Source organism: Lineus longissimus, chromosome 14 (assembly GCF_910592395.1).
Source record: "Lineus longissimus chromosome 14, tnLinLong1.2, whole genome shotgun sequence".
Lineage (NCBI taxonomy): Eukaryota > Metazoa > Nemertea > Pilidiophora > Heteronemertea > Lineidae > Lineus > Lineus longissimus.
In genome coordinates this window covers 7,336,855-7,355,418 of record NC_088321.1, presented here as the reverse complement: position 1 = coordinate 7,355,418, position 18,564 = coordinate 7,336,855, and the positions used below count along the sequence as shown (strand labels likewise).

At 39.5% G+C, this 18,564-nt stretch overlaps 1 protein-coding gene and 1 long non-coding RNA gene across 3 annotated transcripts in view; both read left to right on the top strand.

The window, feature by feature from the left end:
• The window catches only part of LOC135499146 (uncharacterized), a 64,418-nt gene extending 56,871 nt beyond the window's left edge, over positions 1-7,547 (top strand). Inside the window, exons 2-3 of the long non-coding RNA XR_010449264.1 lie at positions 4,710-4,793; positions 6,891-7,547. This is a non-coding gene — a long non-coding RNA (uncharacterized LOC135499146). The remainder of the gene's footprint in view (positions 1-4,709; positions 4,794-6,890) is intronic.
• Positions 7,548-11,616: 4,069 nt separating this feature from the next.
• LOC135498971 (uncharacterized) lies at positions 11,617-18,236 on the top strand. Of its 2 annotated transcripts, XM_064789547.1 has the most exons (14): positions 11,617-11,846; positions 12,205-12,309; positions 12,443-12,614; positions 12,976-13,175; positions 13,450-13,589; positions 13,840-14,011; positions 14,275-14,411; positions 14,851-14,944; positions 15,292-15,401; positions 15,566-15,666; positions 16,081-16,120; positions 17,244-17,329; positions 17,511-17,565; positions 17,943-18,236. In XM_064789547.1, the coding sequence occupies exons 8-14, from the start codon at positions 14,904-14,906 to the stop codon at positions 18,116-18,118; spliced, it is 609 nt and encodes a 202-aa protein (XP_064645617.1). In that variant the 5' UTR covers positions 11,617-11,846; positions 12,205-12,309; positions 12,443-12,614; positions 12,976-13,175; positions 13,450-13,589; positions 13,840-14,011; positions 14,275-14,411; positions 14,851-14,903; the 3' UTR covers positions 18,119-18,236. The 2 variants fall into 2 exon arrangements, with proteins under 2 accessions (XP_064645617.1, XP_064645618.1); XM_064789548.1 differs by lacking the exon at positions 14,275-14,411.
• Positions 18,237-18,564: the final 328 nt, after the last annotated feature.

Below are 18,564 nucleotides of genomic sequence, written 5' to 3'. Positions count from 1 at the left end.
TGTACATACTGAACGGATGACAAACAAAACACGGTCAGTGGCACAACCTATGATAATATAGGCCTGCCTTTCAACTCTAGCTACCACCCGAATTATGCCCACTACACGGGTTATGCTTATATAATTATTGCTCTTCGATGAAAGCAAAAGTAAGCTTTTGTGATTGTTTTGTATTCCATATACTAAAATAAAACGTTTTTATTAGAAGAATCATTTGTATACATAATGCTCTGATAAAGCTCAGTAGATATGACAAACATGCACACGGGAATCACTAAAAAATGTGTCCGCTTAGAACTGGTTACATCACGAAAATATCACTACATCCCTCGATGTGTACATGAATATGTACGAAATCGCTCACAGCGAAGGAATTTATTCACATTTTTCATCTCCAAACCCGGCTAAAACCTTCGGTAATAAACCTTCATCTACGTTTCTGCGGATAAGTGCCAGCCGGTACTGCATGATGTAGTCAATCTTCTCTGTATCACCCTGTATGATCACCGTCAAATTCCGATCTGATCATGTAAAAATAAGCTCCAAGTATTGATTCGTAACCACCTTAGGTTCAAATGGCATTATTTCATGTTTTTATGCATTTTTAGGACTGATTCCAAGGTTTATCACTGGTTTCAAGGTTTCACTGGTTCCAAGCTTTATCACCTACCGTACTTGATAGTTAAAAACATCCTCGCGTCTAATTTATAGGTTTGGACCTATGAATATTCATTGGTGGAATTGTCTCGTATCTTTGCGTACCCTGAGAGAGGTATACTCAATTTTGCAATAATTTGATGAGCCACAAAATCTGGTGTCATGTAGAAACAGTAGGGGCATGTAACGACCAAATACATGAGTCGTGTCATAATTGCCCACATGTGATCGCTGTAGGCGATGGTGTAAATATGTTTCCAGGGGCTACGCACGGCCATTTTAAATTTGTTTGAAGTAGTCTACAGATGAAGAGGTTGAAAGTGCAAGAAACGAAAACATTCGTAGTATCCTGATAATGACCATTTATAGTAGACCTATAGATGTTGGCAGCCATAGCTTGAAAAGCAATTTGTACCTCGTAATTGGTGTCACCAGAGTTAAACGGGCAGGTGTCTGGTCATTCTTTTTTACGACACTTTACTCTGCTGTTGGTTTCGAACTATTATTGTTTGGGCTGCGAGAGGTGGTTGGCCTAACGACGTCCGGCCGTTGGGAAGGGCTGCCTCATGTAGATCCACCGTCTGAGCCGGTGTGAAGTCAGATTATCCTTCATCTAGGCTAGCTACTGCAACGTATAGCTAGTTTAATCGCCCATGTTTTGGAGTCTGACTGTAAGCTGCATTCGTAGGGCATTGGAGTATTTTATGGACAAAGAAGAGAGATCGTCCTTTTTGCCACCCCGGCATGAGTATTTTCTGGTGTGGGCACAGTTGACATGGAAATGTCAAGTTGTGCAGGAGTGAGTGGAAGCGTGACTCTAGTGTTATTTCGACCTGGCATGAGAGCGTTTGTAATACCTTTCTCTTTGACAAGGATTCGGGTTATTTCTTATCTTTTTCAAGATGGTCCTTAAAATTAGTAATGTCTGTTCCCAATCGAATGTCATTAAACACCAAACTCAGCTTCTGACAATGAGGAAATAGCTGTTCCGTTGATGGGCCGCTATCTCTTCTTGTTAGAGAGACATATTTCGCATTGCTACTTGGCCTCTGAATGATTATTCGACGTCTGATCACAATGAAACAGGACGATCTTGAAGGAACATAAGAATCAACATGAATCCTTGTCAATGGGGAACGAAATATAATGAGGGGGGGGGGGGGCATACGTTCTGCACGGCCATTCGCCCCTGTTGATTTCTATTATGACGTTGTGTGTATGCGTTGTGTGTTCCATTTCCTCTGTCGATAAACCCGATACCTTTTAACGACTAAACCGTGATGAAACAACCAGTCGTTTGACACTTCGGCATGGGCGCCCCAAGTTTGGATGTTTTTCATTTCGAATTCTAATGTCGTGATTAACATTTGTTTATTAAAAACCCTAGGGCGTTCAATATTGAAGATATGACATTTGAGCTAATGGTGTCGACATCTACAATATCAATAAATAATGGTACACACATTCTACATCACATGCCTACTATTTCTAAACCACAATGTCACCAGAGTCAACTCGTTTGTTGGGTGAAGTTTTAAAAAAGTGATAAGTGATGATTTTTGCACACACGCGATTCGGGATAGCTCATTAAGCATGTTAAAGCTACATGGCTCAGCAAAAATAAGATTAAATACTTTTTGTTCTGGTATTATGTAAACGTCAACGAAAGAAAGATGCATGTTTACATGTCGGAAGAGAAACACAACATGGTCGCCTTACAGTTTCCATCAAAATTAAAATTTGGAAATAATGGAATATAGGAAATTGTTATGGAATTAATTGTAAGATTATTTATACACAGCAGTTTGTTATTTTCGGATGCCGGTAATATATGCCCGATGAATCGGATCAAATTGCTATGTGGCGACATCAATTGGTATGTGAAGAGCACGTGATAAAACAAGTACAAAGTATCCTGGCGAGAGGTATACTTTACTGAGAGGGGAAATAATCAACCATTGCAATAGGATATGATCAGAATTATTTCTGATCACCCGGTGAAAAACGAAAATCTATCCTGTGATAAAGGAGCCTCAAAGCATTGTGGTTAACACTGCTGGCTATCACGCAATAAGGCACAGGGTGGGTCGATCCCGGGGATCGAGAACCTAGGATTCACTTCCTTGATAAACCTGACTGGCTTTATAGGAACTGAAATTCCAGGCTCTTCACAACACGTACAATGCATAAAATACTTGAGAGTCTGTCGGATAGGACTAAATGTTGTGGTCTCTTGTACTAAAGTGTCTAATGTATGCCAGGACAGGTAATATATCCTACATATAGGTGGACTGTAGTCAATAGGGGACTCCAAAACAATGCCAAAAATCCAACAGGTTTACGACCCTGGTAAATTAAATGATGATGTGATATGATAGAGTGACCCGTCAATAAGAACATTGAAGCCATACCCCTTCAAGCACACGCCCTTATTTACCTTGAAGAAAACAGGATTCGTATCGGATTCATCTTTTCATTGCACCAGCTCGGTCGGACTCACTAAATAGGCATTATACTCACACCGGTGTAAAAGAAATGGAAGTCCCCCCGGAATCTAAGTCTGGTCCTTCTGTTAAAGTGAATAGAGTCGCCGAATTCCTCTGTTGAAGATTATGTAGCTAACCCTAACCAATCCATTAACCACATTCGTTGACAATACACAGCTATTGTATGGGGATCTGCATTCCTAGGACGTCCATTCCTTTTACACCTGTCAAGATTCAGTGGACATACATAAAACAAAGAAAATTATTATTCGCCCGACTGTCGTGTCTTGACTGAAGATTTTCTGCGCTATTGACCCGACTAGAATATGATGTATTTGCTGGTCAACAGTCGTGTCTCGAGTCAAGATTAAAAGATTCTCCGCGCTATTGGCCCGACAACAATATAATTTTGATTGAAATTGGGCAAAATTGGTGAATTTTTGTCCAACCGACAGGCCCGCTTAACCTACATCCGCCGCCATTGTTTCCCCTAAGGGGCAGTATCATGCCCCTAGCGGAGAGTTGGGTAACCTTGTCAGCAGACTTGCGCCGGACGGCCGGGTGAATAGTACCAAATTCCTTCACTCGAGATACGACGGCGTCAGGTCTGGAGTGAAGAATTTCAGTATTGATCACCCGACCGTCGTGTACACAGGACCGATTTTCTTCACTCGAGATCTGACGATCGGGTCAACAAGACCGATTTCCTTCAATGTAGATCCGACGGTCGGGTAAATAATACCGGTCTAAAACAAAATGAACGTTACGTTATGCCGACGAGGTTGCTGTCAAACTGAATAAAAATGAAGTTGACTACTACACCTCCCTGGATGCTCCCTGGCTTGATAGCATGAAAAAATGTACAGCAATTATTTGCCCTGATAACGGTATGAGTTTGACAGGACTTATTCATGATCAGGCTTAATTAGGCACAACAAATGATGAACGCATGTATTCCAACTAACGTCCTCATTCCCGTCTACTTCAGACGGACATGGCGTAATAATTATATGGTTTAGTTTTCATCTAACATGCCTCTGTTATTCCTGTCATATAGATAAGAGATAGGGGGAGGGGTGTTCTGACAATCGGTCACATTATTAATCTCTGGTGTCGTAAGCGCCGTGGGTCTCTCTGATCAAGACATGCTAGAAGTTTACCCAAATTCGTCTTCGAGAGGGATGGTCATCTGTGGTCGGGGGGGGGGGGGGATCTCCGAAGGCTGCTTTGCGTAACGGCACCAATCGTCTATAGCGTGCATACTTGATCAAAGAGACGCTGATCATTCGCTGCAGGGCTGCTGTTGAAGAAATACATTCTGTACGATCAGGCCAGTTGCTTCAAGATGACGATTACGACTTGAGCGTATTCCTACATCAAGTGCGTGTTTCATACATCACCAACTAAAATATGAACTGTTTTCTAGAGCTTGTTGTATGCACCAGTTAAAGAATACTTATCAAGCTACTCACTATGCTACAAATGTGCAGAGATAATCATGGTATCCTCACTCTCACCCTATTTTCAGATCACATTATTTTCTTATTACCGATTGATCTACTTCAGATTGATAAACCGCTGAAGTACGCACAGATTGCCAAAGAAGCTTCTGAAGTTCCAAGGATGGAGGATTTCCGAGAAAAATTCGACGTAAATATAACAGGACCTTAATATTAATACAAAACCTAGCGTTTTGTTTTAGACGATACTGTATTTAGATTAACCAGAGTCTTTCAAATAAAGAGTCGCGATCGGGTCACGGCCAGTTTCCTTGATCCCACAGCTCTCTCGGGCAACTAACTGGAAGCCATGATGATCATGAAGTCCATTTCAATTCAGCTATAAAAACTGAGCTGAGGTGCAAAACAATGATGGAACAACCACAATTCCACGAAAAGTGTTTACTCTGCACCTGAGGTACACATATACTTTATCGGGTTACAAATTCATACAAATTTTATTTAATTGATGAGAACGATCTTAAATATTTGGCAGATGTGTCGATCAGCTGCTAATTGCCAAAGATAACAATAATCAAACCACAATTAAGCTACATGCACTCTCATCTCTTTGCAATTCGTTTTTTTTTAGATAATTAGGTTGTAATCTATGGCAACATATTTTTATACTGTAAATTGTTTCTGATGAGGTGACTCAAAAATTGATGTACCCATCATAAATGTTTGTAAGGTCTCAGCCAAAGTGCCTGTTCAATAATATTGGAACGGTATACCTCACACCACTTTGTGCTTATATGTGCCAAAACAAGCTCAATAAACTAGACACTGGGCTTCAAAATTGCAAGACTATCAAAGATCCCATTAAATAACAGTTATATTAAATTAGAAAACAATTAATTGACATGAAATGGGATTTCTAAACTTGTGAACATCTAACCACAAAAAACGAGACGTTTTGCATTTTTTCATGTTTTTTTTCTCGTTTTTTACCGCGAACGCGAAATTAAACCTGCTATAAAACTAGTTGTAGACGGTCAAAATTAATAAGATATGAATATACTAAACTGCTAACCACAAAAATATGTGATGATGTGCAGTAGAAAAACGTATTTCGAAAAGTATTCTCAAACCAGTGCCATCACTTCTCATCAACAGTTGAAAAGCAAAATGCGAAACATATCGTTTTTGATATAAATGTTATCGTTGACATTATATCTAAATAGTTTTATAGAGATGAGTGACTTTGAAGCAGGTGTTTGCTTTAAAACGGGGTGTTTGTACCGGCCATGTTCAGCTGATCGTAATTGTTCAAAGTCCAGTTGTGCGGAATTTGCTCCGTACGGTCCCTAGTTGCCTGACTCTTTAGTTGAAAAACTCTGGATTAACTTTATCATGGCGGGTAAGGTATTGGTTTACCTTTGCAACACAATAGAAACAAGGCCCTCCAATTACAGTGTCGGAGGGGTACAATCAGATAAAAATAATAGGCGCGGGCCTTACGCCCCTCAAAATGAACTAACCTTTTGTGTATTTCATTTTTATCGTCATTTCCTCTCTGAGTAAGAATGTATTATCCTTGGTCAAACCGATACCTTCAGCCACCATGCTTGTGATGAAAATCGTATAGAAGCAATGATGAGAAGAAATGATTCATGAAAAACTCACCTCTATTAACTTTTCGTGTTTAGTTGGGTTATTTTGGCATGTACGCAACGGTCTACTTGGTTTACAAAAGGCTTCGAAATACTCACACAACCCACTTAAGGAATTTCAAAAATGCCTTCGAGGATTTGGCAACAATGCAATGCCATCATTGATATTTCTTTCGAAAAAGTGCGGTTTAGTCAGAAACTAACGCGAATTTGACGAATACAGGGTTACTTATACACACCACGACAGCAATCTTCGATTGTACTTATTAAGTGGAAGGCGTTACCATGAACATTTCAACAATGTTGCAATAAAAAACTGCATGATACATAGCTTACAATTTAAAATATTAAGATTCATCAAGTAAGCGGCACCGTGATGAGCCAACAGGCTTACCTTCTACTTATTTCGAAACTGGTGCATTTCTAAAATGGTCAAATAAATATCATTTGTTTACTTTCATGGGTGACGTTCAAAGCATTTTGAAGTAATCCGATATTATTACTCGTATTCACACGTTTTACATGTGCGTATATTTGTCATCACATGGTTTGGCAGTCGACTAGTGTAATAAGTGTCCTTGCAATGTGTTAGTATTGGCTTCACATGTTATAACTCCCGCTTCTTACTCTTTCAGATGATTCTAGTGGTAAGGAAACAGCATACAGCTTTGTAACAGGATTCAGAGATCATTTTCTTAGTGAAAGGCGTTTTCATGATCACTATAATCGTTGTCATAAAACCACAGAGTATGTATGGTCTCATTGGAAATGTTAGTAAACATTACAGTTGGTAATGGTTCCCGGAATGAAAAATAAAAATAATTCAATAAATAATGAATGCACTGGTGTCCGATATACTAGGTGTACCATGAACATAAAAATTACTTTGATGTATAAGGCCTGAACTCACGGTGCAAGCAATCATGGATCGTAGTTGAAGTGAATTCAAAAGTGATTTAAACTGTCAACGATGAGTTCACCGGAGAAAAAAATAAAACAGCAGATTGCAAATACCCTCCCTCCAAGTTTGAAAAACCAAACCTTTGTTAAGAGTTGAAATGCAATAACAAACGGACAATATTTACCTTTTAAACTCTTTGACAAACACTATACATATACTCGTCCAGTCCAGTCAATTATTTTCAAAAATATATACCTCATGGTCGTGTTTAACTTCGAAATATTTCGGAACATCGTCCTTGTGTTAGAATTTCGTACCCATGACCAGCCCGTGTGATCAATATCATATACTTTGTGGGATATCAAATAATGCGCTGTTGGCAACCACTATGAGCGGCACAACGTGCAAAATCTTCATCCCCTGATGGAGAAATTGATGATCAACGTGAAAAACTAAATGGACCAGTCAACTTACCAATACCACATCCATGATATGGCGAACCTGTCTGGCTAATCAACTCATGTCTTGGTTGGAGGTGGGAACAGCCAGATCACCGGTTTGAATGCTCGCAGATGTAAGTTGCGATCCACGTACATGTAATTAACTGGCCGCGGAATTCCGTTTAAAAAATCGGACAAATCAGCCATTTGTATCAGCTTCTTTGTGCTCCCGAACCCATTGTTTCGCCGTTAGCCGATCGCCTAGTGGAAAACTATGCCTACTTCATAATGCAATGGTCTGCATGACTCGATTTGCTATGGTCACACATCCGTCTATCTTTGGTTTATGCGGTGTTCAACCGCGAAGTTTCTTAATACAGAAGTTCGTGCACATGAACCATTTTGCCGATTTGCAGAGCTCGCCTATATGATAATATTAATCATGACACCCACTTTTGGCAACCGTTCTTGGAATCTATCCTCACTTTATTATTTGAGATCACCGTGGATGCACCCGATTCAGGATATGTTAATCGTAACGAAGCGTTTTCTGTAAGGGTTCGTCTCTCTGTATGAAGCGCTCAGGATACGTATCTTCATATTCCAAGATATTTTGTTGAACATTTGTTAACGATGATCCACTACATGAATGTATGCGCCTGCGTATATCTCGGCCGCGGAGATATATTGTTAGCTCTTAAACCGTCTCGCCATATCTCGTCATGATTTTTATTGACTGCATGGTGGACCACTGGGCGATGCGTGGTCCTCCCATCATTCGGGTCCATATTTTTTGTCATATTTTTGTCATGGGACTAGGGCATGATCTCTTGGAGCGGTTGAGACACCAAGACAAAACCATTAATCTTCAGGACAAACACGTTTCTCGGTCGGCGATGCCTGAGGTCAGTCACCCACCCCCTATCTAGTAAATACGGCCCTGTTTTTAACCCGGAATATAAAATTAGTTTCTGCATTGCCCATGTCCTACATAGGCATCGGGATCAAGGCTAATGCCGCCAGCCCCTGCCCCCGCCACCCCCATCCCCGCCTCCGCCCCCTACTAGCCTTTTCAGTGTGTGTTGCCGCTGTTGACCTGGCGCTACCCCTTAGTAGTAGCGTCAATAATCAATTATTTATTCCAGTAACAGATGGAACGCTCCATGGACTTGCTGGTCTTTTGCCCGGCTTCAACCCTTATATTGTGTCCTTAGACAAACCGGAATCACCACCCCGATCATACGTATACAGCCGCACCCTGATCCATTATAGGCCAGATATACGAACCCTCCGGAACGGGGCTGTAGGTGAGGAGTGATGGGGCGGGGGGGGGGGGGGGTGGTAGTGGTAGGGAAAGTGGTCTTGTATCACATCTGCTCCTTCCCGTTACTGGATACCACCTTGGCCACCCCTCCCCCGAAAGCTAGTTACGTTGACCACAAGCACGTGTAGTTGATAAGAGCTCAACAGCCCTCAATAGCCTGACATCTCCCCCCCTCCCGCCCACTGACAACACAAGAAGAATGGTGTTGACTGTGGGTGATTTGGGGTGCGATTGAGCACTTCGTCCGGGGCGTCCGGGTACGTTTACCGACCCGACTGTAACAACGATGTACAATTTCTATTGAAGAAGATACCACATATTTTCTGCAAACCTCCTGGCGAATGAACGGAAATATTTTATATGTTAAATGTCTCTTGAATGTGAGGCATAGTTTCGTAAGTCACTGATTTCATTCCTTGAATTTTGGCAGTATTCTTTGCGAGTTTGGTTTTAAAGATTGTATACTTCCAATTCATTTTTATGGTAATAATTCCTTCTTTGATTATTTTCGAGCACGTGGATAACCTTCCTGATCATCGCGCACTAGCGGGTTGCGCAATACCAAAATCAACAAACCGTAAACGAGGTTTATTCTTCAGTGCTTTTCGCAAATCCCGCTTTTTTACCGTGTATTTACCTGTGTTTTTACTCCTGCACTCTACTTCGTAAGTTTTTATTCCATAAGTCTTGGCCTATTACTAAAGTAACCAAAATGTTCAAAAGTTCGTTTCGATCTGTAGAACGGAATGACTGTGACATATTGGTCCACGTGGTACACTGGTAGCGCTAGCGTACAGGTTATAATTGTACAGTAGTATGTGCACGTGTGTGTTGTGTGTACTGTTGACCGCCCACCATATAAGGCATCCCAACGCATCCTCTTTGCCAGGAAGGATTCTATTGATCAAAGATACCGAAGAGTTGACATTGCCTAAAAATTGTCGTGAAGTTAGGTCGCATAGCCTAGGCCTATTTGCTCTGCATGGTAGGCCAAGGAGATGCGGCATTTTGTGAGGGAGACGCCCTCTATATACACTCTAGGCTATATTATGTCATGTCATGACTCTTGATTTTCTTGGTTTCTTCAAACTTAAGCAGTTTAAAATGAAATATATATAGGCTATAACATGTTAAGAGGGAATAACGTTATCCCCCTGAACATGTTCGATCATGCATTTAAGTACCAAAAATCATTGCCAACAGCTGCGGTAGCCTTCAGTCAACTTCCAAGATCCGTTTTGTGACAACTTTCTTAGCTGTAATGGCGACAAGACCGAGATTCTGCTAATCTGTTCCCGCAGGTTCAGCAGCACTATTAATCTCCCCGCCATCCGTATCATTGATGCAAATGTATATTCTTCTGTTTCTGCAAGAGATTTGGGTGTGATCTTGGACCGTGATTTCAATTTCAAAGAACACATTAACACATGTGTACGGGCCACCAATTTTCACATTCGTAAAATCAGAAAATATCTAACTCCAATACCACCAGGTTATATGTCCAGGCTCTTGTAATATCTCGCCTGGATTTCTGTAATTCCCTTTTCCTTGGTTGTCCCAATTCAACAATTATACCCCTACAGAAGGCACAAAATTCTGCCGCTCGCCTAATTACCAAGACCAAGAAACGATCTTCCATTTCCCCAGTACTCAGGTCTCTACATTGGCTTCCTGTGCAACAGCGCGTCAAGTACAAGGTTCTCCTTCTTACTTACAAGTGTCTTCACCAACTTGCTCCCCAATACCTTTCAGAACTTCTCTCCGTTCATACCGTTTCTCGAACTCTGCGCTCTTCATCGGCCGTTCTTCTGTCTATCCCAAAGACCAATGTCATGTCAGTCGGTGGTAGAGCATTTTCAATTGGAGCCCCTCAGCTGTGGAACAAACTTCCTTCAACTGTTAGGAACTGCAGCTCTCTGTTATCTTTCAAGGGACAACTGAAACATTTGCTTTTTAAAGAGGCCTATCAAGCGCTTTGAGCGGCCAGTTAATGGTTGGATACTGCGCTATATAAGACTCGTATTATTATTATTATTATTAATATTAGGAATTGCCTACTAAACCTAGCTATAATTATTATTTCTGTGTTCTTCCCAGGCCCTGGTGAACCCAGACACCCAGTATCGTTAACCATTATAAGTTACAACACCTTTCTTCTTAATTGCTCATTTCCATTGTTTTGTAATCTCTCTCTGTTAAGCTGTTTGACCCCTTTTATGAACTTCCTGATGAGCAGCTGGTTACTAGGCCCCTGCCCTAGGCCCTGTCTAGTAATCTTGTATTGATACAGCTGTGTGCTGATTGGTTGTTTCTTTAAATATTGAGTGCTAGTTGGCTCAGAGCCTGATATTTGGGCTGGGCTATTTACCCATTAGGGGTGTGTGTAATTAAGTATAAATGATGATGTTTAGATGTTTTGAGTGAGTCCTGGCAGATCCAGAAATCCATCCTCCGCACTCTGTAGCTAAACAAGACGTTCTCTTGAAAAGTGCCAGAGCATTTTAGATCACGATTAGTTGCCTTCACCCTTGGTCTCATAGTGTGGTAAGATTCTTTCATATCAACTCTTGTTGATACTTTGTTGTGCACATAATTTTATAATGTTTCAGTGTCGGTTGAAGATAAGAAGTTAGAGTGACGTGGGTAATAAATAATGTAAAAAGATATCTTAGTTGGTTTAGTCTTTGGGTTCCGGTTTGAGTTCAGAGTTGCGACGTTTATACGGTGACAAATATATAAGCCCTTTACCGCTACACACTTCTTCATTTCAGCATATTTCTTCCTGATCTCGAGTAAAATTCACAGATCATCAGCGAAAGTAATTAATTCAGTACTACAAAGATGGTTTGAAAACTACCAAAAGTATAATCATAGCAAAATTGAAGAGGTTGCGAAAGAATTGGGTTTGATGTACAAGAATGTGAAGGTATGTTTCATATTAAATCAGAATAGTTTTTGAAGTTTTAGGATTTAGTTAAATCCAAATAATGTGACAGCTGTCTCTGAAAATATCACTTCTGTGGGATTGCTGAGACCTGTTTGTCCTAGAAACATTTGACATTCTTTTTCATCTGGATATCTAATCACCACTCTCAATGATACTCTTGGCACCGTTTAAATATGATAACCATATATTGTTGATGATTGCCTTAACTACAAAAACAATGCCTTTACCAGAAATCTGCAATTGTACACTTTTCAATGTGAGTTTTTAAAAGAGGATGGTACAATTGCAGACTGCAGAATAACATGCACAATGATTTGTTTCATTTTATCAATTTCAGTACTTCACCTTCACTTCAAAGACACCTGTTCGCCTCGGCACGATATAGAAGAGAAAACCAAGCGCATACAACATATTTATTAAAGATAAAATAAAACCATGAAAGGTGAATATTTCTCCTCATTTCAGAAAATTAGTGTTCAATAGTTTAAAAGTAGTATTCCATGACCAGCAACAGTTTTCTGGTGCTGGAAAAGACGTAGGATAACTTGTGAACCTGTCAATCTTCTATCCATCAGGTAAACCTCTCCTGGTGAACAATTTCGGACTTGGGCCAAGGAGTGGAATGCCCTTTCTGCCACGGCCAAAAAAGGCTACCAAGATAAAAGGGAACTATTGGACGTACGACCAACGAATGAAAGGGAGAGGATGGCCAGGGTAGAATTTCTTTGGAGAAAATTGGATGAAGCTGTAAGTACTGCTATTTTACTTCAAATACATTTTAAGCAAATTGCTTACCCAGTATGACACCCAATTGTGTAGTACTTTAAGATGTGTTGATGTGTTCACCATTGAAATTGTGAGTAAGATATTGGTGGCAGTGCTCTCAATGCAACTTAATGCAGCCTTATGCCACAACCTTTGTGTGCCATCAGATTTCTGCTCCTGATCTCTCTGTTGCAGTCAGTGAACAATATTTATTAATATTATTGCATAATTCTGAAACCCAAAAATATTCTCAGATTGTCTAAAATACTCAGTTGCATGAACAATTAGGCATACTGTGAAAAGTTTACATGACCTGTTTAAGTTCTACCCTGCTTCTTTTCAGAGCTTTTTCTTTTATTTCTCAATCCTGGCTGTTTTCAATTTTGAAGTGTCAAGAACTGGGGACTTACGGAACGGATGTCTTCCTCCTTAGTTGAGACGTGAAGTCGGGGAAAGATGTGGCCCTGGGCAATGGGAAAGGAAAAGTCTTCCTGGGAGAGTGCCCCAGTAATGTGACAAATTTCCGTCTCAACTATAGATCTGGTAAGCACTGTCTAAAGTTTGTTCACTAATCATTGCTAGTCGATTTCTAATTGCACCTATGCGTCATTGAAAAGGAAATGGTTTGCTTTGTGTAGAGGAGCTCGTATGGTACTTATTAACCTTATTGCACAATGATTGTGTTCAGGCACACATGCTAACTAGGTCTTGAACCTATCAGTTTATTCCTATTTTTAAAGCTTATGGTTTGTCTTTTTAAGTTTTATTGCTGCCATATTCTAAAATCTTACAAATTATTGTCGTCCTTAACTTTCAGATGTATTGTATACCCAGGCTGCAGTTGGAACCAGCACTTTGGGTGAAACTGAAGACCTTGAAAAGAAGGTTCGAGAGGCCCTTATATTGCATATTGACGCACCATGTTCATGCTACTTCAGTATGTGTATTTTTCCCAAAGTATGTCACATTTCTATTTATTTTATAAAAAAATCTTCCATTGTGAATTTTATGTGAATTCCGGTAATTTATTTCATAAAAAAGCTAAGTACCTAGGTAAATTGGTAAAGATTGCTTGTCACTACCTTTGATATTTTGGTTGTAACGATGTCATCAGTGACAAATTGAATCAAAGATGAATTGATTTGCATCACTTGTTGAATCCTATTCATTGTCAATTTTAATTCATATATTTTGTATAACTGGACAGGCGCTTCCACTGGTAGGGCTCGTTTCCCTTACAGCGATCACCACAAAGGGGTGGTCACTGTTCATGGCCTACCCGATGGACTGCAAATACTACGCTCTATGGGGAGCACGGGGAAGGCAAAGATGGCAGAACTCCTGGCAGTGATTACGTATTTAAAGTTTGTGTTAAACATGTAAGTTCAATTTTCCAAAGTCATGTCAGTTTTGAGGAACTTTCACAAGGCGTGGTTGTGTGCGAGACCATTGCTGGATCCTTGGGCTTTAATTACCAAAAAACTAAGCAACCGATGTACCTCTGTGCTTTTACATGCACTCTTCATATCTAGTACCTTACCTGAACAACCACATTATGCTGCTGAAGAAATGTCATCCGACACCTCTGTAACGACCAGCAGTCATTTTTATATTTGGCACCTTGAGTGCTCTTTTGTTTTAGGGGTTGTTTATGGCGTCACTGGTTTTGGTGGTCACCAACCATTGGCTTCTTGGAGAAATTGACACAGAATAGTTTTTGTATGGACAAAGCTTGTAATTTTGAACAGCTAACTGCTACTTACAGTCCATATATAGGAGGTAAGAGTTAAGTTAAATCATTCTATAAGTGTGGTTTAGAAAACCTATTGACTCATGTAGTATTATAAATAATTACTTTGAAAGTAAGGTGTGGTCCAGGACTCAGTTTGGCATGGTCACGTGATGTACAGGGTTGAAGTCTTGATCGTTTTCATCCTGTTTATAACTAAACCTTGTAAGACAGGCCTATTTTGTATCATCATACCATATTCTCAGTACTGAATGTGTTGGCTAACTTGTAAGTGTGTTGGAGGCCTATAATTTGAAGAAATACCTGTCATACTATAACTGGGCCAGCTAAGTGTAGATGGCAGCACCATCTGTTCAAAACGAAAACGTCTGAAGACAGTGGATGTGACTTGAATGTGACAATTTATTTTATAACCTTTCCCTATTGCACTAGTACTAGTAGTACACGTTGTAACGTTTGTATTTTCAGTTTACATGACTAAAGAGACAGAGAGACAATAAACAAGAGCTGAGATCAACTTGATGAGCTGTCGTTGTCGTTGGTCTTTCGTTATGACCTCTAGGTGAGGGTCCCTGTTAACTACATTTGCTAGTAGTAGAAGCATCATCACACTGACCTGATCTTCAATGGTGACAGATACTTCGGTCAATGTGATAAATATCATAACACAAATGTCATTAAATGGGCAATGTCCACCTTATTGCGGTGCCCTTTGTTAAATTCGAGGCCAGTAAACATGTATTTACTACAAAAACTGAGAAAATGGGCACAAATATTTGCCCAAAAATGATTTTAAGCTGGTATCATGCGACATTTGACATCTTTGCTTATTAGCCTCTTGTTCATTAAGGGTTGAAGTACTTGGTTCGTGCATTTATGTAAAACAATGACACTGTGTTACATTTGCAGTATGCCACAGGTACCGGTGATGGATGATGAAGACACCCTCAGCATAGATGAAGAAGAATCTCTACCATTGACAAACACCAGTGAAGTTCAACCCAGTGGCAGTGCTACAGGTAAGCATTTATATTGAGGTGTTATTTGAAAACGTTAGGTTTTGTAGTGCAATGGTCACCACTCCGCCGTCCCAGTTACGTCAGAGCATTGCTTACGATTATTGTTAGAGATATTCCTCAATCATTGCGGTGCAATTAATTCTTTCTTACTTGTTTTTATCCAGCCATGCTCAATTACCTTGCGGGAGGTGGGCTTGGAGTTGCTCCAGTTTTACCCTTGCCTATGCCACGACCAGCAGTATTTTCAAAGAAATCTTCCATTCGAGTAAGTATATTATCTGTACCTTTACAACATATTATCACCAAGAGCAATTTTGAAAAAAGATCCATTGGTCTCATACTGTAACATATTTTCATTTTTTGTCTGATTACCTGTGACAATATGACCTACCCTGTGTGTCATTTCCTCATTCATTCATACATGTACATGTGCACTTTTGTGTTTTCGCATAATCTGGAAGTAGAAGAATTAACTATGGCCTGTTCTGTTTTTCTTGCACTGTTTTTTAATAACCTTCATCTAGAAAAAGACACAATTCATCTTCATAATCTGTTCAATGCAATCAGAGTCTTGGTGAACCATTGAAATTGTACTTTGGGCAATTCACAAAATGCAGCATACTTCGAAGATACTTTTGTTTACATACTGATATACCGATCATTTTACAATGTCTTTCAGGATAACAAGGGCAGTGCGTTCAAGAAGTCGGTGAACCCAAGTAAGTACAATGTGCTGTGTGGGAAAATATTAACATTGTTTCCTTTATTTGTTTTCATCAAGCGAGATGCCGCAGAAAACTACAACACTGCCCCTTCTAAACTTGTCAGTTGTTATATTTCTGTCTGGAACCAGGTGGTGGAAATCTTATACCAATAGTTATCACTTTTCAGGGTATTCCTGTAACTGCTGAAGCTACTGCTCTCCATTTAGGAAACTTAATTGGACTGAGGGTAAATAATCAAGACATACATAAAACAGTATCAGATTTCAATAGGCGGGTAAATGTCCTCATATCAAAGATTTATGTTTGCAATTTTGAAACAAAAATCAAACTTTTTTACTCATATTGCATGTCACTCTATGGTACAGTCCTGAAGGATTTAAATAATAAAGTAGTAGGCGTATTATATACAGCATGGAGAAAAGCGGTGCGGAAATTATGCAGACTTCACCCTCGGACTCATTGTGCCCTTTTGCCACTAATATGAGATACCTGTTCAATAAAAACATTGTTACAAAACAGATTTTTAAACTTTTATCGTAAGGCTGTAAACAATTCCAATATCTATGTTAATCTTGCGAGTTCGCTTTCTTTGAATGGCAGTGGCTCCAATGTATCAAATACACCCTCACACTTGGCTAGTGAGTTAGATATACCCAGGAACCACGTTCCTCCAACTTTCAAGGTACCTTTAAAGGCGGAGTTTTATAGACTGCAGCAAACTGCTGCTGTTATCAGAGATTTTTTAATGTATGGAGACACACTTTCGAGGATAGATATCGATAATATGAATGTAATTCTTGGGGTACTCTGTACTGGGTAGCCCTGTAAATGTCTATGCCTTATATGTAGGGATTGGGAGGGTCTTTCATTTCTTTGTCATCACTTTTTGTACTTTTGTTGCACTTGCACTTTTGCACATTTGTAATGTAATTTAATTTACATGAATAAAGATGATTATATATATTAAGTGGTGAGAGACATCTATTAGTTTAGGTACAGTGGTAACATGATTGGCACTGGCCAACAGTTATTTTCATGATAAAGGCAACTTTTGAATAGCACTTTTACCATGTGAAGTAACCATTATTGTGCTCATCATTATTTTTCTAATCTTTAGGAGTCAGCAGGGAGGAGGAATTGGGAGTTCGGATGAAGAACACAAAATCCAGGGTTGGCATGAGAAAGAAGAAGTCAGCGAAACTGGTAGGAGCAGAAGTGTTTTCTAAATTATCCTTATTCATGTTTAAAACATTGATTTGATCATTGTTTTAAATCTCTTCATTAAATAGCTACATTATATTGATCGCAATTTGTTGCTATTCTTTCTAACCTCACTACAAACATTGAAACATTTTATTCAAACCATTTCTATTCACTCTTCTAGGATGCGGATGAGCAATTAAGCGAAGATGTAGCCAAACTTACAGCTTCGAACCAAGGTACATTTTAGGATTCTTATTCCTAGAGTCCAACCAATGGTAGATTATTCCATGCATCCAATCTTAATCCAGTATGGACGAAGTGTTTGTGAAATGGTTTAAATCACATATTTGGCCTAAAAAATTATCCCTTTTTTTGCAATAATAAGCATCAAAAGTCATTTTACCGGTACAATATATGACAAAGAATTATGAATTCCTTCAATGAAATAGTGATATACAGGCAGCTTCAATATTGTAGCAAAAACATATTGTTGTGGTTGCTGCAAGAAAGGTCTTAGGGGATTTGGCAAATACAGCAGAACTCATCATTAAATGTCAATGAATGCAATTTTTGTTCTGGTATCTCTTAACAACTTTTTCCAAACATATTTCAGGTATAGTCGAGAAGATCTACAAGCACCGAAAAAATAAGGGTGTTCTCGAATATCGAGTGAAGTGGGTTGGCTATGACGGTCCACAAGATGATACATGGGAACCACTCCGCCACCTCACGAGTGAACACTCACAAGCCATGCTGAGAGATTATCGGACTTCTTCAAGTGCCAAATAAGCCAGTAGACATGCAGACATGATGAGTTGTTTAATTATGCGACAATGTTACTGCACAAAATCGCTTTTCAAAATCATTTGTGACATGAATACATGTAATGTTGTTTTCTGTAAATAAAGCAAGATTTATTTTTCAATGATTTCTTCGTGATATTTTTGTCATGGTCTCTGTCAACATTGATTACAATTTTATGTATGCATTGCTGTACTTGAGGCAACTGTCAGTGGAGAAAAGAGCTTTTAGTGCACAACTTTGAAATAGTTCGCTCAACTTACAGTTCATGGGAGAGCGTCACAACATGAAATAATTTCCTTGTCAGGAAAAGGATACCTGTGTGTACATTTAAGGTCTGTTTAGACTCCTGGTGCAATGTAAGAACCAAAATCAAACAGTGCTGAATACTGTCTGCCACTGTCTACAGTCAATGTTTGTGATTGGTCTAGGGC

Excerpts from the sequence above, each read along its gene's own strand:
- LOC135498971 (XM_064789548.1), top strand. The coding sequence starts at position 14,904 with ATGAGCTGTCGTTGTCGTTGGTCTTTCGTTATGACCTCTAG. Across the intron at positions 14,945-15,291 it reads TCTTTCGTTATGACCTCTAG|TATGCCACAGGTACCGGTGA; the intron begins GTGAGGGTCCCT and ends TTACATTTGCAG. Across the intron at positions 17,566-17,942 it reads ACTTACAGCTTCGAACCAAG|GTATAGTCGAGAAGATCTAC; the intron begins GTACATTTTAGG and ends AACATATTTCAG.